Source organism: Harpia harpyja, chromosome 2 (assembly GCF_026419915.1).
Source record: "Harpia harpyja isolate bHarHar1 chromosome 2, bHarHar1 primary haplotype, whole genome shotgun sequence".
Classification (NCBI taxonomy): Eukaryota; Metazoa; Chordata; class Aves; order Accipitriformes; family Accipitridae; genus Harpia; species Harpia harpyja.
Genome location: NC_068941.1, coordinates 40,998,506 through 41,019,217, shown reverse-complemented (window position 1 = coordinate 41,019,217; position 20,712 = coordinate 40,998,506). Strand labels below are relative to the sequence as shown.

The 20,712-nt window shown below is 44.2% G+C and overlaps 1 protein-coding gene across 2 annotated transcripts in view; it reads right to left on the bottom strand.

Moving 5' to 3' along the window:
* Window positions 1-10,808: 10,808 nt before the first annotated feature.
* TMEM131L (transmembrane 131 like) overlaps window positions 10,809-20,712 on the bottom strand; it is an 83,399-nt gene continuing 73,495 nt past the window's right edge. Inside the window, exons 28-35 of one of the 2 annotated variants that reach the window (XM_052777626.1) lie at window positions 20,279-20,436; window positions 19,179-19,364; window positions 18,015-18,093; window positions 16,850-16,935; window positions 15,400-15,520; window positions 13,680-13,768; window positions 12,698-12,840; window positions 10,809-11,221 (exon numbers count right to left, since the gene is read on the bottom strand). In XM_052777626.1, coding sequence (XP_052633586.1) covers window positions 10,943-11,221; window positions 12,698-12,840; window positions 13,680-13,768; window positions 15,400-15,520; window positions 16,850-16,935; window positions 18,015-18,093; window positions 19,179-19,364; window positions 20,279-20,436 — 1,141 coding nt within the window. In that variant the 3' untranslated portion in view covers window positions 10,809-10,942. The remainder of the gene's footprint in view (window positions 11,222-12,697; window positions 12,841-13,679; window positions 13,769-15,399; window positions 15,521-16,849; window positions 16,936-18,014; window positions 18,094-19,178; window positions 19,365-20,278; window positions 20,437-20,712) is intronic. The other variant, XM_052777634.1, reaches the window with a different exon arrangement.

The following is a 20,712-nucleotide window of genomic DNA, read 5'->3' as shown; positions in this document are numbered from 1 at the left end:
CCCGGGGTCATGTTGGGGGTGATGGACACCCCAGCATGGGGGGCCGCCGGGACGGGAGGGGCCTTGCTGGGAGGCCGGCGGGGGGCTGCCAGCCTCGGCACCGCCGGCCTTACGCAACCACCGCCACGCCTGCCTGCACAAGCCTGTGGAAATGGCAAGCTGAGCAAGGGCCTCACCCCAGCTGCCCCCGAGGCCCAGGGAGACGAGAGGCTCACCGCCGTGCCTCCGAGGTTCCTCTGTCCCGTCTTGTCCTGAAAGGGTCACGCATCCCGCTCCAGAGTTCAGCCGGGGGTTTTCCTGCCCCTCCAACCCTTGCTTTTCCCTATCATTTTTGTATGAAAGAGAACAACTTTGTAGATAAAGCACTGCCTTTAACAGTGTACTTGCTCTCTAATTAGATGGAGCCCTACTGCATTTTATAGAGGAAATCAGATAGTGAAGGCGCTGAGGTGCTGCAGGGCCGTCTATCTGGAGGGGGGCTTGCATCCACCCCCCCTTGCTCCCTTCCCTCTCCTCTGGGGTGGAAAGCCAGAAGACAGGACAGACCGGGGAAAACGAGATCCCCCAGCTCCCTGTCCCCTCCGGTGGGGAAGCGGCCAAGAGCTGGGTCGCCGCAAGCATGTAGATTTAATTTGGCCTGCATTTGGCAGGCAGCGGGACAGGAGTGCTGCTGCACGCAGAGGCACTGGCTTTGCCTGGCTCCAGAAAGCCATAATCTTCTGTCCGAGAGGCTGTGGCAGGGGAAAATCACCAAGACAAGCTGTCACGATTGCTCCTTCTCCTACAACAAGCAGAATACATACAGAAATTCAGGGCAGAGACCCCACGCCTGCTCCAGTCCTGTGGCAGAGGGGATTTTTTTTTGAACCCCCACACCTCTGTGAAAGCTCCTACAACTGAGATACAGAAGAAAAGGAGGAGGTACTTTCCCCTCTTCTGGACATGTTTTCTGAAGGAGCCAGGTGATTAGGAACTAGATTAAGCCTTGCAGAAAAGGTGGGCAAAGGAGATAACAGTGAGAGCTTAACCACAGGACACCGGCAGGGACGGTCAGCACCAGCTGTGCTGAGGCATCCTGAGCATCCTCAGAAGCAGAGCCAGAGACCCAACAAGAACTGCGGTATCAAAACCCCAGGACCCCCAGATACAAGGTGCCAGCTGAATATGGGACACCCGAGAACTAAATGCTAAACTCTTCCATGTCTAAAAGGCAGCGGGATCCCAAATGCTGCCCAAGTGTCTCCCTCTGTTGTCGCTGAGGTTAGACTGTGTTGTCTAGTTCTTAAGGCATGTTAGAAACGTCACTAAATGTGACCCGCTGATGATCTACCTACCAAAAAGAAAGCTGACTTTCTTTCCTTCCGTCTTTATTGTAGGTGATACATTAAGGTCTAATGGATAAAACCAAATTTGACAAAACATCCCTGCCACAAATCTATGCACAGATTTTGGAGGTGACAGTGACCTCCAGCTTCTTGCACAGGCCTTCTAGAAACTTGACTCCAGGCCATTTTGATGGGGAACGCAGAGGAAGGGTACCATTACCAGATCTAGGGGTTTCTTAACTGTGCTCTGTATTTCCATTTCCACTGCCAAAAATACGCGTTTCAATCAAGCTAAGAAAAAGGATAGACTCCTTAAAAACAAACAAACATGCATGTAACAAACAAACCAGGCAAACAAAACAGAAGCCCATGCCCTGGGAAGCCAGGTTTCTGTAAGGTAAAAGGAGCTAAGAGTTAGGGCGCACGCAGCTGCATTCCCCTCTGATAGCACAGGGTTTGGCTTACAGAGCAGAGCAGCGAGGCACAGGAGAGAGACAGACCTTAAACCAGTGTTCAGTGCTTGCAGAAAGCAGAAGCAGCTGGTTTGCAGACAAACTAATAAAGTCGGCATCTTGTATAACAGCAAGCTTTAGCTCAACTGTAACTCTAATATTCTAGCTTGGGAGAAATGGCCTCCTCTGCCCTCAGAATAAATTGCACAACCGGAAAAGAGTTTTCAGAATAAATTGTACAACTGGAAGCCAGTTTTCTGAGTTTACAGCAGCTGGCACACAACACTTCCACCTGCTGCTAGGCAGCACTGCAGTTCCCGTGGGTTCAATCACATTAGACATCATACGTACAGCCTGTCTGAGAGACCATGTTGCAGCACAGAGCCAGCTTGTACCAACCTAAGGCAGGCATGCTATGGTCTGTCTTCTCCCCATCTTTTTCTGGAAGTTAAAACAGATCCCCATGAGTAAGTGGATTGATCTAAATGGGTGGATGCTGACGTACTGACCCCCTTGAGGAGACCTGGGCAGCTCCAGAGGCTTCCTACTGCTTCCTCTCATGAAACGCTTCCTCACCGGGCTCTCTCTCAGGCCCCAGACTTGCAGACTTAATATCTGAAGTACGTTTGAGGCAACACTGGGTCCACAGTAGTAGTAATTAAAAAACCAAAAAAACAACAAAAAAAACCCCAAACCAGAGCAGTCATTAGGCTTTATTCACTGCAGGAATACATGGGGTAATTTGAAATTGGCAAGTCAGTCCCATTACTGTAAGGATACGTCTTCTATTAAAATGCATGGCTGTGTGCACCTGGCAAGTGCTTCAAAGTTGTTCTTTTGATCTTTGCAAAGATAAAACTATAATATTTTTGTAGGTATATGAGAACATTAGTTACTGGACTAGTTAAAAAACACTTAACTTTTGAAACCGGTGCCATCTGTTTCCTATTTTTATTTATAGAACTCAATATTCAGTCTCCTGAGGACTTCTCTAACAAATGCTCTCTATACGAAATATCAGTGATGCTTTCGCCAAGACAGCTGAACTCCTGCTTGACAGTTCTGTGGATAGGGCTGGTCAACTGACAAAGGACTCTTCAGACAAGAGGAAGCAAGGAGAAGGGTGGAAGGAATGCCACTTAGGAGCCTTTCACTCATCCCTCAATTCAGCTCTTGAGAAAGAAGAATCCTGTCTTGGTTAGGCTTCAGGTTTCTCTATTACAGCAAATGGCATAGGAGGTTCTTGTAACCAAAACCAAACCTGCAGCTTACTGAGCTTCAGTCATGTAAGTCGTTCTGGAGGGTGCTCACAGGCTTACATTTCACTAAGGAAACTAATAAGTAAGACCTAACAGACACTTTATATCTCGCTTAAGGATTTTGAAGCATTTCTATAAGCCATTATTCGGTCCTCAACAAACTGTGTGACAAGTTTTAGTCCTTAGACTGATAAATTATTAAAAACCTTTCAAATGAACAGAAAGGTTCCTTTCTTAGGAAAAAACAAACCCTTCACCAACCAGTCAATGTGCAGGCCTTCTATAAAAGGCACAAAGATATCTCCCTAATGACATTGTGAGTTGAGGGCTTCCAAAAGTTGCACATTGCTGTAGGGTATCGACCTGAGTCATGAAGTTCAGCTACTGCAAGAGAAACTCATAATCTTGCCTGTGAACCTCGCCCAGAAGGCAGAAGGACTTACAGACAAGAAAAGCTTCTGTCACCGTGAGCCCAGCCCCCGCAGGCTGCCCAGCCCCGGCATCTCCATCAGGTCTTTAATTTGTGTCCCAGGATTCTGCTTGCGACCAGGAGCATCCCACCTTGCAAGCCACAGACAGCTCAGGCCAGACCACACAGAGCCACAACGTTCAAGACTGCAACCAAAAGTGTAAGCAAACCCTGCAAGCCGGGAGAGAGGGAGACCAGCTGCGCTTGCTGTGATGTAGCGGTGGTGAAAGTGATAGCAAAGTGCCAGGAGAAAATTGCTCAGCAGCATCTGTGTTCACTAGAGCGACGGCGTGGGAAAATTGTACAAATGAGCCTTGATTAAGCAGAAGATACCTATGGTCTGATTTCCTGCTGCCCTGGCAAGAGCATTACATGACAAGGACGTAAAGATGGGAAAACCCAAAACTCAGTACTCAAAGCCGTTTGGTGAACAGTACTAACAGTGGGAGCCCAAAGATGTCCTCAGCCAATGGGAAGGGGTGGTTGGTGCCTAATTAAAAGCTATTAACCAAAGGAGGAACACAAGCTGTGATTAAGCAGAGGCTTTCATCAACAGAAGTAGGGCTGGCACCTTCTCCGGTTAACAACTGCTTGCTGTCCGCAGAGAGACCGATCGACCTGCAGGCAGCTACGGAAAGAACGGATCGATACATAACCACAGCTGAGCTCCAGAAACAATTTACACCACAAACCATGGGTCGTGCAGCTGAAAAGCACGAGGGGAGCTGATGGGGAGCGAGGGCTTCCCACGCTGCTCCAGAAACAGGGCAGCAACGAGGTCATTTTCCATTCCCTCATGAGCTCCACGCGCCCCATCCTGGAGGTACGTGCGCTGTCACGAGCCGGGCTGGAGGCAGGGTGAACCAGCCTGCGTGCAAGCGGCTGGAGGAACGCCGCCAAGATACTGCCTTTCTCATGCGAGCGCTGCTGAGAAGAGAGCAACGAGGTCCCACAGCCACACCACCATCTCACAGGTCTGAGGAGAGCGGTGGGAAGGTTACGGCATTTTCTGCCGTTTCTGCAAGGTTCCCTTATCAGCGTCAACATCTGGTTTGTGCTCTTCAGCATTTCCTACACCACGCTGCAAAACACCTTTGATCTAACAAGGCTGTGTTGAGCAAATGAAGTGAAACATTTCTCTCCCTAAATCAGAACCAGCAATCGTAGCAGGTTCTTGTAGGGCGTTGATGGCCAAGCACGTTGCTGCAGCACCTCAGCGTTGCGTGAGAAGGAGGTTATTTCTAGTTTTGAGACACCCCCGCACCACAGCATCTGCTGACCCCCAGCCCAGTGAAGGCAGCCCGCCTTCCACGTCGCCGTCTCCGAGCGCCAGAGCAGGTCCGGTGCGCTGGCTTCCCACACATCTGTGCTAACGAAGACGTGCGAAAGCATTAGCTTCACTTTGCAAACTGTACATTCAGTCAAAATTAAAACCAAACAAACGGCTCCCAGCAAACCGAGCGTTTTGCCAGCGTGGTTGGAGAAAGGAGGTCTGGCAGAGCCTCTCATCCCATGGGTACGGCAGCCATACCCCACAGCGTGGCAGGGATGGTCAGGGGTATGGCCTGTCACCTTCTCGAAATCACTGCACACAAGTTGGGTTTACTGAAGAGGACGGGGGCTTTTTGGTCACTCATGGAGGCAACGTGCTCCTTCCAAGAGACGTATACGTATGCACTGGGTTGCAAGCCAAGCCAGGCTGCTGGTAGTTTAGCTGACAATGATTAAATAACTGGTTTATGCTAGATGAGATGCTTGTCCACACCAGTTAGAGAAGCTCATCTGGCACCGGTTCCTACACCGGGGAGGCCCCTCATTCCACGCCAGCATGGTCCCCGCTTGTGCAGGTTGCTGGCAGCCTCCAAGCAACAAAAGCATCCAGAGAGGTGTGTGGGGCTGCGTGGAAACACCAAACCACCACCGCTGCCTCTGAACAAGGCTGCTAAAACCCCAAACAACCCAGGGAGCAGCTCCCATGCACAACCAAGGGAGCGACCAGGAACAGCCGCCCTTCAGAGCAACCCCAGAGTTAGTAAAGATTTGAGGGGTTGTGCTGCTGCTGTCATCATTGAAGAAAGCAGCAAGAAGCAAAATACAGCAGGTCAGAGAAAAAGCAAGTCACATGGTGTGCAACCCACAGCAACAAAGGAGGCATTTTTGTCAGACAGGCACAGACAGACAGCTTTTGCAGGGAAAACCGCTCGAGAGATGGAGGGAGGAGCAGCAATATTCAGCTTACAGCAGCGGGGCAGCCCCTGTGTCCGTGCATTAGTGATGAGCTGCAGAGGTGGCTGTGAGCTCCCAGGACCTCAGTTGCAACACCGCCTTATAGGGCTGGGACAATAAATCCTCCCCCTGCTCTGCTCTTGTCACTCACCCACAATGGGGCAGAGTACAGCTCGCCCACTGCCTCCCGCTCCTCCACGTCCCCCAGCTCGCGGAGACAGGGAGCATCGCTGGGTCTCGTCCAGCAGAGCCTCCTCCAGTGCAGGACTGGCCAACTGCCCCAACCAACACCAGTGAGGTTCTTCGCCAGCTGGGACACCTACCTCTGCCAACCTCCCACCTGTCAGAAAGGCAGGGTGAGTATTGCATTACCACTGCGACAAAGGACGGCCGCAGCAGCACAGCAGTCCTGGGGAGACAGTGAGCCCTCAGCCCACCCAAGGGTGCTGCAGAAGAAGATGCAATAAGCCCTGCCCTGAGCCATTTCCCCCGTGGAAGTGGACAGGCAGACTGAACAATGGGATGGGACAATCAAAGGTACAAGTAAAATGCGCCCATGGTGACGGAGAGGTGCCGACATGCACCTTTTCCACAAATTGCTGAAAGCAAGGCGAGTACGTGGAGAGAGCAAAAGAAGATGGAGGCGACTCGATGACTAAGAAAAATGAACAACAGGTGTTCCCTGAGGCTGGAAGAGAAGAAAGCAAATGCCAGAAAGCAACACCCAACCTACCACCGTAAAGAGCTCACCTGGAAGGATAGCCGTGCCAGCTCTGCGGGAACCTGCGGTGCTGCTGAGACTGCGGCTTTCCAAGAGGCACCGGGGCTTCTCCCGAGGCAGAGAGAAGCCGAGTGCTGGAGCTGAAGGCACTGCCAGCCCCAAGTGCAGGTGGTGAGCACCTCCCCTGCTTCCTCCCCTCCCGCCCTCTTCAGCAGATTAAGATAGTTAACAGCTCCCTTTAATGAGTACATTTGCCCCCGGCAATCAGATCTCTCAGAGCTTTCGGGCTCATTTCTGCAAGCGCAACATAAAGCTGCGTGCTGGTCATTGCTCCTTCGAGCGGCTGGATGCCCTCGGTCCTGCGTGCCCACGTCCAGCTGCAGGAGCTGTAGGGACAGACCCGCCAATTGCCACCATGCTCCTGACAAAGTCACGAGAGCAAGCAACAACCATGCTCCCCAGCTGAGCCTGCCTTCGGGGACTCGTACCGTCCCCCACATGCTTTGAACCCCACAGGCGATATCTGCAGCTCAGTCTGGCCGGTCTGTTGTTCCCCAGCAGTTCAAACCCGGCTCCCAGGCTGGACCAGTGGCAGCCAGGCTGCTGGGTAGTCCAAATCCCTCCCTGCAGAAGCAAGCTCAACACCTTACCAGCCCCACTTACCAAGAAACAGGGTCCCAGTGGAGCACTGCCCTCTCCTGCAGGGAAGCTGCATTGGATGCTCCTCTTCCCTTAGCTCTCCAGCTCAATGCTACGAGGGGCTTGCGAATCTCAGCTGCAGGAGGGGCTTGCTGCAGCCTGGAGAGGCTAGGGCAGCTGAACATCCCTGTAGTAGATGGTGGCTTTGTCCAAATGCTGTCTCTCATAGTACCTATAAACCTTCATGAAATGTGCCAAGAATATTCTCTGGCTCCAGGATGGAAATACTGGACCAACCAGGCAGGCTTAGCCAAGATGCCCTGTGCAAGTGAAGGACAGTGATAACTTGGTAGCCCCAGTTCCCAATGCACGTATAAGAAGCCACAAACCTGCTGGGAGCGGGGAGCTGGGGTGGCTGTCGCTTCTCCCAGGTCTCTTCTTGGGAAAACACTGAATGTCCTCAGTTTATGTAGCATTCACACTGTGATAGAAATCAACACTGAATGCTTGGAACTGCCCATAATTTTCACCCCTCTCCAACCCCAGCCCTACTAGTGAACTGTGCAAGCTATTCCTCTTTTATACTGGTATTTTTTTTCTTCCCTTTGCAATCTTAAGCATTTCTTGGGTTAACCGAGAACTTAATTTGCTGAAGTTTCTCAGAAAAAAAAAAAAAAAAAGCTACCAGTTTCAGAGAGATCAGTGAAGCTCCCAATCCTGCTATAAGGAATTCCCACCACAAGGCAAGAAATTAGGAATTATTTTGCTCACGATAATGAGATGTCTTTAGAGCAACCTCTTCAGTTTCACTCCAGTAGCATTATAATAATTTTGGTAGAAAGAAATCTGTAGTGGAATTATTTATTTCATCTTCCCCTTTACTGTAGGAGGAATGATTTTCAACTGAGCCCAAATTCACTTGCATTCAGTGGTTTGCTAATTAAGCTACAGATGTCTCCTGATGGCAGCAATTATTCCTGGTAATCTTAATGAGCTTGTTACATTCCTTAGTTATTGTTACGAAAAGTTATATGAAATACTTTGCCTAATACTACACAGCTCCCGGGGGAATTACTTCTTGATCTGTTCTGGTTTGATTAAAGAGAATGATCGTTTTCTTTCTTAGCATTATTTCTCAAGTTGTTTGCGGCTCATTTCCCTTGTCTTTTGCTGGCACTTTAACTACTCCAACCAACTTTTTCGCAGAGGTCATCTTTTCCAAACATTTCTAACTTTTTTTGCTCTCCCTGAACTCTCCAGTGTCTTTGCTTGGTTTATCGCATGGTTTTTTTCTCTCTATCCCAGTGATTTATTCTGTCTGGAACATACACATTACTTACAACAGGGACTTGGTGCCGATCAGAACTCTGTGGGGTTTTGCTGTTGTTACAGTTTGTTGCAGATATAAGAAAAGCATCTCCTCACACTGGTAATCAAGGAGAACCTTCACTTCAGTGCACAGAAAATACAGATTTCCTTAAAACAATTAACAGAATTAACAGAATGAGCTGAGTAACCTAACTAAGCGCAGCTTTGCACGTACTCTCTCCTCTCCTGTGCCTTTGCACATCCAAAATTCAATGAACATGCTATACAACAAGCAGCATTATCCAGGGAATAAAGAACTTCATCGCATTTCAAACCAAATGACCACTTTTTTTTAATCCGTATTTATTTTGTTCGCACTCCCAGTCTATTCCTCCTGAAGTCTCCTGCCACAGGCAAGAGGTGCACAGAAAGCATGTCAGTGGTTATGACTATTTCTCATGGCTTAGTACTGATTTCAGGAGCATCAAAGTTCATATGAACACGTGAAATTTCCTTCAGAATGACAAGCAATTATGATTAAACTCCAGAGTCAAACAGAATCCTGCCCAGCATGATGCATCATAGAAAGCAGCCAAAGACTCCAGGCGCTAGTTCCTGATCAAGCAATTAAAACACCACGGTTTGGAAAAGCATTCAGTGACGATCCCACTTTTCTGACATTGAAACCAAAGGAAGGCTTAGGAGCACCTTCTGCATGAGCAGCTAAAGCGGGTAAACATAGCACCTTTTGAGCATCCCACCCAGTCGCTACCTCCTTCTGAGCTAACTCAAACGCACGTGAAAGCATAGCTGGCAGGACATCTTTCAGCAAAGCTTTCTTTGCAGGAACTGTTGATTTACTGAAGCAAACTTTTTGCAGAAACGCGCTGTTTCCAGTGAAACACTTCAAGACCTGGGATGGCATATCTGGCTGAAATCGGCAAGTTGGAGGAGCTGGTCCGATAGCTCAGCAACACAGTGAGAATTTAGGTCTGGGAGCCCAGACTGTGGAGTAGCCTTGCATGCAGGCTGTCAGCTATTTTGCAGCGCCTTTCCTCCGCTGCCTTTGAACAAAAACAAATGCGAAAGCCTCAACATCTTGTCATCAAACAGAGTTCTTGTCGTCCAGTCAGTCTGTGTTCAAAGGACAAGAGGAAAACAATTGAAGTAGCAAAAAGTAAGGAACTTGCTCAAGTTCATAGAATCCTCAAAATGGTGACTGGACCCTGGTGGTCTCTAATCCAACCTCCCACGAGGTCAGACTGCCACCACCACTACAGCAGGTCATGTGCGGCTTCGTTCAGCCACGTCGTGAACACCTCCAAACACAGAGATCTGTCCACCCCTTGGGGCAACCTGTTCTGCAGCACCACCCTCCAAGGGAAGTCTCTCTTCCCCATGTTCAACCTGAAGCTCCCATGTGGCAACCTACGACTGCTGCCATTTGCCACAATGCCTGCAGCCACCACACAGGCTTTGGTTCTGCCATCTTTATGGCTCTCCTTCAAGCAGCTGTACAAGGCTGCTACTGGATCCCCCTTCACTCTCTCTCCAGGCTTAACAAGTCCCCTTGACGAAGACATGTCTGAATCTAAGGGATGCCTTCCCCTCTTTGACACCTAAAAGTGAAGATGCCCAGACACACTCTGCCATGCCAGAAGAAAAGGCTCTACAGGAACAGTAAGCAGACAGCTTGCATGATGGATTCAGCCCTGACATGGGTGGCAGTGCTTCCCTGGTTGCCTTTCCCACTACAAAGACGCAGTCTCATAACATGAGCTAACACAATGCTGTTCTGTTTTGGAGAGTGTGAACTCTGCTCTCAAAGAAATATTTGTTCCAGCTCAAGCTCTGGCATTTTAAACAAGGGCAATTAAATGCACTGAAAATGCTATTGCAACATGAAGGCTAAAAATATAAATGCAAAATGTCAGGAGTCACTTGCAAGAAAAGCTCCTGGAAGAAATGCCCACTTACCCACACTGCACAAGCATAACATCGTCCAAGTGACAGCTTGCATTTTGAAGCCAGATAAACAAGCCACAATTCAGCCTTTTTTCTACTGCCAGAAGTTTACACCCACAAATAACTATGTCAGCAGTAGAAGTGGCACCACTTGGAAAATCTCTTATCTGCATCACCAGGCAGGTCCCCAGTGTTACTGTTTGGTACAGATGCGATTACTTACAGGTGTAAGTTTGTACCTACAAATGCTAAACCACTCCTAGTTTATACCACAGAATGTAAACTTCAGAAGAAACATGTGCAGTACAGGTTCGTGAATGCTTTTAAGAATCTAATACTAACCTTATTCTTGAAAAAATTTGAGTTTTAAATTTATAGCCTTCACCTGACAATAACAGCATCCTGAATATGCTTTGCTTTTTAAAATGCACTGAATGCTCAGACTTCAGTAAAAAAAATTTATTTTCAATATAAAAGTGCCAAAATATCCACCAACATTGTAATCTATTCAACAACCAGCTTACTCTAGTAATCAAAATTGCAAGCATCTTTATTCACATTTTTAAATCAAATGCCTTTCACACATTTCCACAGTAACCCGAGTCCCTCGAAAGTGGGAAATTTGCATTTCGATTGGCTGCTGTAGTCCATATGTCCAAGTTCATGTAGGCACGGAAGGGGTTAAACCTCGGATAGTATTCCTGCTTACACATAACTGCCTGGTTCTCCACGTGGGTTGAGTGTTGGGTCGTGGCACTGACGGGGCAGCAGCTTTCATAAACATCACTCTGAGGTGCCCAGATGGAACCAAAAAGTCCAGACATTGGAGACAAGCTTCGGGTGCTTGAGAGGTAGGGCTGTAGGGCAAGATAAAATCAGCATGGGAAACTGCAAAATGAACCATTTGCCAAAGAAAACATGGAAGCGTAGTACTGAATGGGAGGAAGCAGCATTTATGCAGAGAATTTAGGAAACACACAAGTAGAAAACTGCACGTGAGTTTACAAAGCAATATGGTTGCAGAAAATATTACAGCAGCATTTGTGTGTGTGTGTGTGTGTGTGTGTGTAAAGGCACTTCACTAAATGAAGCCATACGAGCTCCTCCCTGCATGGCATCAATATTACTGTAACAGGAGTATGATATTCAGTTCTGCTCAGGCTGTTAAGAAAAATAAGGGAGAAATGGAAGACACGTGAAGAGCACCATGCATGTTTTGAGAGTTAAAATTAAAAGAGAAGGACCCCTAAGAAATGACAAGAAAAAGGTTGAAGTATGTGTCAGTACTGAAAGAATATGCTCGCCAGGAGCAGAGAGGGATATTCAGTATGGAAGAGAGACTATAATTGGGAGCTAGGGAATTTAGTTAGAAAATTTCGAAAGCTTATAAAGAACCTCCTGGAGGGCAAGATGTGTTAGTCTGTGAGGAAGTCTCTCAGAGAAGGTCATGGAAGTCTTGGGACTTTTAAAACTGAATGAAACACTGAAATGTATTGTGGGGAAAAGCTCGCCAGGGAAATGAACTGAATTATCTAATGTATTTTCCAATCTCTACCTTCTGTGTTTCCTGGCATTCCTGAATAAAATATGAAATAAAGCCATGTTTATTTTAGGAAACAGTCTTCTACCAGTTTTGCCACTTTTTAACACAGCAGAATTTTCACTTCTGCAGTTGGAAATATTTCTTGCTTTATTTGGTTAGTTTTATTCAAAATAAACCTACTGTAAATAAAAAAAAAATAAAATTCTAAACCAGAAGATTTTGAAATATGAGCAGAAAGGCCACCTTGAACTGAAGTCACTACATTGCACTATGGGATGACATAAACATGGCTAGTCTGGAGTGTAACAGGTCAAAGTCAGCATTCAGAAATCTGCACAAATCCAGCTTAAATCACTTGGATTTCCTAGCAAAAAAAACCTGTCAAAGTCACTGACAGCAGCTGTCCATTCAGCTCTACAATTTCCAAATCTCTTTGGGTTTTGCTGTCAGCACTTATTCTGTTTTACCCTCATCTGGAAAGGTTGATTTTGATAGGAAAAGGTCTCAGTAGACTACATAAGTCCAAAATGTTTTTCCATATGCAAGTTGATTTTAGTCAATTTTCAGGCAAAAGGATCTGTCTTAAAATTTCACAGACAAGGTCCAGTAACAACCTTGACCAACAGCTGGGAAAAAGCCACACTACAAATGCCAGCATCAAATACATACATCAGGCTACTTGAAGGATTCATGAAGAACGTGTGACCAACAGGTAGGGGAAAGACAGGAATTCACTGGAAAGGCTTTGAAGAGGCACACAAAGGCAGCGCCTTGCAGTGACAATACTCACTGTGGAGCTGACGTAACTGGCAGGCTCCCAGGTAGGTGGCATGTTGGGAGGCGCGTTCCAGGTGGAGGGACAGTTCTGGTCAATGAAGGCTGTATTCTGCACCGCTGCAGTGCCCGGGAAGCCACTGGGGTAGTTCATGTTTTCTGCGGTTTACAAAAACAGGAAGACAAAATAAAGTTTTTGCAATATAAACACTACCAACATTTCTGTGGAGGAACATTGAATCTTCTCGGAGTGAGCCAGGCTGGAACCGACCTAAACCTTCAGTGACTTCAGGCAGCTTCAGAGCAGCACAGCAGCAAAGTGTAACAATTTCTGTTAACAAGACTACCACTATGTATTAGGGACCTACTAACAAATTGCTATCAGGAGGACAGGATAAAGAGTTGGCAATCTCTCTAATGGAGAACAGAGTCTTTATTAGCCACAGAACGTGCATGGCAGAGCCTACCCAGGCTTCACTGCCAACATGCCTCAGCTCTAAGCACCCAAGGGATCACCGTGCTGCCTGTGATACTGTAGCCTGACCTTTAATTATTGCTTAGGTAATGCTAAAGAATTCTAGGTTGCTGCCAGTGTGCTTCCCAAGCCAAGAAACTCTAGCCTGGAAAGGTAATTGGTCACAAGAGGCGTTCTGTTTCACACACTAGAAAGCAGAAGTCTGCCAGAGGGGAAACAAAGAAAATTGTGCAAAAAGATTTGTGTAATACTGTGGTCACAAGCATTTCTCTCTATTCCCTCTCAGACAGAGTCCTGTATACTGGCTTTCCAGGCTTACTAACTCCATACGAAGATCAGTCTTCTCATCCGTCACATGCAGACATTGTTTATTACCACAAAGCACCCAGTCAGCTGGAAACCGTAAAGTCCGCTTAAGCAATGAACGCCCAGATGTTTATAGACAAGCTCAGCCTTTTGTTCTACAAAAGGTGAGAGAAAAAACCATGCTCAGTGATAATTCATAAGCTTTACTTCATCCTACCTTCTGGGAAAGCACCATATTCATTCATCTCTAGTGGACAATACATGTTGGAAAACTGGCTGTCACAAGCTGCATTCCAGTCAATGAAGCTGTCCCAAGAAAAAGAAAAATCTGCTGTCAGAAACAATTTGCAGAACTTCTGAAAATTATTTAGAAAAACTTATTCAATGTAAAGCTGTTGGATGCAAAATGCCTGTAACTGACAATGAGGCTTTTCACATTCCGCTTGCCAGTTCCACCAGTACCTACTCTGTGCCACTATGTAATCATAGCGATTCTCTCACTGAGCTCTTTTTCCTCTGGGAGGATAAACAACTTGTAATGACAGCTACCAGAGTCCTGCAACACCTAACTGGGCTCAACTTATTCCTCTGTAAAAAGAAAATAATTGTACTTCTTTCCCACAACCATGTTAATGGTAGATATAAAGTGAAATAATGTGTCTTTAAATAGAAGAAAATGTAATGCATTCTCAAGCGTTTGGATGCCTGAGAATAGCAATTAAAATGGGGATTTCTACTTTCCCTACCATGTGTTAAAAGTCCTGTTAAACAATTATGTTTTCTAAACTACACATTAATTTGTAGGGACTTGTTTTCATTAAAATAATTTCAGAATCTCAAGAAGACTTTTCAAAAGTAATTCTTAAAGATATGTCAGAAGTGTAACAAGCCCCGCTATGCAGTGAGCCTGAAGAAGTCCAAGTTTGGACCTAGTCTGGACAAGGCAGGCATACAAAAGGATTTCACATTGTGCTAATTCAGTTTTACTCTTCAGGCAAGAAGTTACTCTAAGTTATCACTACTACATATGAATAAATAATTACATGTAGTTTTGCATATGAAGCCCAAATTGAGATGGGCGTATGAAAGCAAAGTAGCATAATACAGAATCTGCCACAAATCACCATGTATTTCATCTGACTTGAGAGTCGGACAGACTGCTGGCCATTGCTCCCAATCATTAGGGCTGCAGTTTGTTGACATGACAGTTAGAATTGAGGTTAGCAGGCTGGTTGAGATCACAAGACCATCACTTGGGGATTTCTGCGTTACCACTCTGTCATTTTGAATGACAGGATATGATTTGAAGAACTGGCCATATTTCACTGCTGTGTGGTGGCAGAGTATTTCTTCTCACTAGTCAGAGGTGCATCTTTCGTTAGTAAAATTTGCGGTGTGGAGAGTCTAAAGTACAAGAATTACTCAAGTTCATTACTACAGGAAGGTCAACCCAACACAGAGCCTCAAACAATCAGACCAACTTGTATCCTTACACCACCTTCAAACCGGACTATTTGCCTTTATTTAACAATGTCTGTTCATGCCATTTAACATGAGTACACACTGCAGAACAAACCCCATGATATACAGAAGCTATGTATTTAGCAAGAGGGCAACGAACCTAGAAGCCAGGCCTTATGCAAAAGAAGTGGAAGAAATTAAAAGCTTTCCAAAAAGTATTTAATTAATTTTGAAAGAAGTTCTGGAATATCTGTATATAAGCAGGAACACCAGTGAATTTGTCTTAGCAAAATTAATCATGATGTACTAATGGAAGAGCATAAACAACTAGAACTAAGATTGAAGCGACAGCAAGAATTTTACTTTAACTATCACCTGCCTTACAAATATTATAAGATAAGCTCAAGTACAGTCCTCTGCATCACAGAAACCTGAACAAAGCGTTATCCATACTATTTACATAAAACATAACTTGCCTGTTGTGGACAGAGGGGGTTTCTTGGATCATGCACGGTATATTATTCTCAAGGTTGTAGTTTAAACTGTTTGTCAGGCAGACTGGCTGGGCAGGCCACAAGTCTCCTGCTGGGTAAAGACCTAAAAAGGGAAAAGGGAATGAAATGCAGAACAACAGGAAGGAGGTTCCACAAACTCTGAATATCACAATGACACTTTATTCTTATGCTAGATAAAAAATCCGGTATTACTAACCAATTACATTTTTTGTGATGAATGTCCATCTTTAAACAAACCTCAAAATTTCTATTTTTTAAAAATATATATATAAAAAAAACTTGAACCAAGAAGCTGAAATTCAGCAGAACAGGGCAAGAAATTCCTATAGCAAGTCCTTAAGTCATCAGCTGCCAGTGCCAAGGCAGCACCCTTCCTCACAGCAGGACAGACAGCAGGGAGGTGGATTCCCCACCAGCCTCCCCCTCAACCCCACCCATCAGTCAGTAACCATCTCTGAAGTCCAACCGCATGAATGCAGCAGGAACAGGGACGGGTTTTTAATAGACAAGAGCCATTCACAACCAAACAATACATGAACTTGTTACGGCTGTATTTAGCCCCTAGGGCAGATATTCATTGTGCTGCTCTCTACAGACTGAGTCCCCTGACTACCCGCAGATACTTGGTTCCTATCAACTCTGTGAGAACAGGCAGCTGGAGAAAGGAGAAAATCCAAAGGAACAGTCTCCATGAGACAACAGTTGCAAAGTTAGCTCTATTTCATTATTTCACACAATAGATATTATGAATATTGCCACCACAGAAAAAGTTTAATCAGCATTTGTATCCTACCAGACACAGGTTAAACCTACAGCAGAAAGGACAGCCATGGGCAGGCAGTTCTGCTGCCCAAAGAACCATGTGTCCTAACCAGCTTTCAAAGTCACCATGTAGCCTGTTGCTTTTATGAATCCCACTCAACAAGTTAATATTACTTCCCTTGGAGATACAAACAATGAAAACTCAAGACTTTTAACAGCCCAACCCAACCTCATTCATTATTGCTTTCAAAGAGAGCAAGTCCCAACTGTGGAAATTTAGAGAGAAAAATGGTCATATCTGATTTGATGCCGAGCTTCATTTTAACACAGCAACCAGTGCTCTTGATTTCCCAACCACATTACTTTTGGACATAAATCTGTGCAAAGCAAGAGGAGGAAAAAACAAAGAACACCTAACATGTGAGTTGAAAGCTAAATGCTGTCTTCACACAGAGAAGATGCAGCAAAAAATGTCAAGATTTTAAGCCTTCATTTGCTAACTTTGCTCTTAACTCGTTTAGAAGTAAGTCAAGTTCTAGTAACAACATGTCTTACCAAGTTGGTGTACACAAATATTACTAGCAACATCACTGAAACTGCTTGACAAAGTGTGCAAAAAAAAAGTTCAGTTGCTAATGAAGTAACTGACCTTTATTTTTGTCGGGATCTGCAGCTATGTCAGTGAAATTCGGACATAAGGTTTCAGGATATTGGGGGATGCTGTTCATGTCTCTGCTGAATGAAAAGAAAATTTGATTTCTTAAGTCTAGACACTGTAATGTTTCACAATGTAAACTATTTCAAAGGAAATATACAGAGATGTAAAAAATATTCTAATCAACATCATGATTGCTATTGCTTTCCCACTCTTTTCTGGTTTTTCTTATTAACCACTGTACAATTTTTTAAAGTTTTTTCCTCCAATTAAAAGCCAGCTACTTTATACATATGCAAAATGAATAAAATTAATACGTCTTAATTACCCCACTTTTATTATCAAAGTATCAACCTATTGCAAATTAATTCAACAGCTCTTCTCTAAAATTGGAAAACAAGCTATAGTCCGTAAAGATGAGTAGGATCTCTCATAACGTTTCAATGCTCCAAACAACTTTCAGGCAAGTTTACTTTTATGTGCCCGAAAACACATAGGCACACATGAACATCAATTTCATATTCATCGAATCCCATGAAAAAAACTAGTCAATGTGAATGGAAAGGGAACATTTTCAAGCACCAGAATACCAGAGGAAAAGGATTAAATTACTTCTGCTAGTGAAAACAGACAGTCATGAATGAGAAGTGAAATGAGGACTCGTAGTAATAAAAATTGGAGATGCTATCTCTACTACAGTAAAGAGGTAGAAAGGAATGTGGGGGAGGGGGGAATCAATTTTCATGCTGTATATCCTAGGAGAACATTATTCCCATTAAAAGAATAACATCAACTTGAAAGTCTCACTCCCACCTTTTTTTTTTTTTTAAACCATTATTACTTTAATATAACTAAGTGGTAATGGAAATGTAGTAAGTTGCTAAGATCTGGAAGAAATGAGAGGGGAAGAACAATTTCCTTTTTTCCCCAATTTTATTTTACATTTGGAAGCATTTATCGTATTTCCCCAGCATAATCCATTTTGCATATATCTTTTAATGTACTGAAGAAGATTATTCTTCTTCCAACTAGTAAGTACAATTAGATTATCACAAAAAATGGCAAGACAACAGGTAGGTATAATTTAACTAATTGAGACAAAATTTCAAGTTGGTGGTGTTTCTTTAATGTCTTACAGGTGTAGATTCAAATTTTTTACCTGGTATTGCAGATGTTATGAGACAGATTTAAAGTGATAGGAGTTTCAGATGGAAAATCATTTTGTGAAATATTCTCTCCTAAAGAAAAGAATGACCGTGAAAATCAAAGATCCTAAAAAAAGACGTATGCACAGAATATACATACACATAAACAGAATCATCAATGATGTTAATAAAATTTTCTCTCAGACCGGAGTATCACTAACTGCATTAATTTCAAAGCGTGCTATTTACATCCACATGGTCTTAAATGTATTTTATGACTTGTAAGTGATTACCACACTTAATGGAGAGGTTCCTTGTTACTACCAAATTCATTTTGAATTTGAAATTACTTCTTTTCTTTTTTTTTAAGAGGCATTACAATTTGAACAAACAGAAAAGTCATGTACACACAATTTGTTATCTATTGAATCGTAGGTTCAGATATAATATACTTTTGGTAATGCAAAGTTTTATACATACACAAATACATGTATGTGTATGTAAGTGCATGCATATTTTTAAATTATTCAAAACAGCTTTTTTCAGGTAGTCAAAGCTGGGTTTACTTTTCTTTATTCTTCTTTAAAATTTACGTCTAGTGCTACATCAATCTGGATAGTGATGGCAGTGACAGGGCTTAGGCTTTCAACTATTTTAATGATATTCAGGCATTCAAAAAACTGCAGTAATGAACCACAGTTCCCATTTCTCATACTAGGCAAGTGGCTCAGGTCTCCTGCCTACTTATGCCTCAAATACAGCTATCCAATCCCAGCATCCTCAGATCTGAACTGCTTTCACACATTTCTCATTTGTGGATTTCTTAAACAGCTATAACGTTTTTAAAAGAATAATGTGATGTAACATAAATTCAAAGGCAAAAATTGCTTTGACTGGTGACTCCCAGTTCTTCCATCTTTCCATGAAAAATAATTGTGCACCTTCCTCAGTGAGGAGCTTGACACTTTCTCTGTAGCCTGACAGCTCATCTTCATCCCCACAAAACTTGTGGTACTTTTTTTTCCAAGTACCAAGTTCTTTAAATCTCTCCTCGTGTTTCTGAGAGGTGCCCTATAAAAGGCAAGTTACGTGCCCCTCGCCACAGCACCCCTTTCCATTCAGAAGGAAGGCTGAAACTCTGCCCACTACTGTGCAGAGGTGGTATTTGCAGAACTTACTGGATGGAAGAAAATGCCTGGCAGTAATCATGGGCTTTTTATCTCCGTCTGAACTGCTGGTACTGCTCCAGCTACCCCAGCTCCCACGACTGGCACGAACGCTTCCCGATGAACTTCCACAATCTGAGCTTGAATCAGAACAAAACTTCTCCAAACACTTCTTTTTGGTCCGTTGATAAAAGCTTTCTAAAGAAGTTGAAAAAAAAACCCCAACAAACAAACCCCAACACAAAACGTTTAAGAAAGTGTTTCAGCTGAAGATTCAGCGAAAAGTCATGTGGAATATAAATTTACATGGATTCTCTGAATTTACTGATAATAGGACAGAAAATAATATTTACTCATAGCCTCAAGATAAACGCACCAGCCCTTACCATGAGGAGCTTATGACCTACACAACATCCCCAGTACAATGAATGCAAGTGAGGATACAGTGCAGTTAGAGGCAATAATTTGAAATAGGAAGCCCATACTGTTCTTTGAAATATATAGTTAATATTTAAACATGAAACATAGCCTGGCTGTAGGAACATGTATACTAAAAGCAATGACAAATGTTGCAAGCAATGAATTCATAAGCGATAGATTTTCCTTTCTTATTATCTCATCAGGGAAGCAAAGGACAATCCTATAAACATTGATACCTTCTTCAGCCCTCCTCTTCCCAAAAGCCTGGGAAAACAGCTGATTAAAATCCTGACAGAAAGGCAGGAAACAGGAACCCAAGCTAGTGGTGTTTTTTAAAAATGACCTGCCTATTCTAAAGGTGGCCTTCGCAATACAGCTGCTTCAGTTAATACCAGCTTTAATTTGAACACACAAGCAGACTGTCAGTCCTTCACCCTGGACTGATGGATATGGCTTCAGACTGATTCATCTTCTGATTTGCACCACCAACCAACCCCGTGGAGAAAGCATGCGGAGCACTTCAGAAGTGAGCAGGTATTATTTCAGGCACTGCGTCGTGCCGGTCCTGCCATCTTCGCGTCAGGGTTCAAAAGGAAGAGAAGCACAACTCTTTCAAGGAGGGAATACAGCTCTACTACCACAAAAACCACAGTACTTTTTTTCCCCTGTTTAAGACAATTAAGATTTCATACCTGTTTCTCCTTGTATAGACAAGCTCCCAGCTTTTTGGTCTGCTTTACAATTTTCCCCGTTACCCTGAGGACACCAGGCTCTTATTCCAATATTCGCTCTCAGATCCGGCCTTTCAAATTCACTGCACATATGCTTCAACTCGCTCTGCTCAGGGACCCTAATACAACCACACCCAAAGAAACATGTTTGCATTTTACATTTCAGCTGCATTTTTCCTTTTCAGGCATTAAACACTTCAACTCACACGGCTATCGTAGCAGGATGTGGTGCAAGGAATAGGTTTAGGAGTCTTATTCCCAAACTTTACAGAAACCTAAAAAACCTTTCCCAAAATGCAATATCCCACCACACAGATGACTGCGTCTCAGGGGGAGAAGCAAAACAACATGTGTATGTTTAACTCCATTCTCTAATGCACCTGCAGGAGGCAATC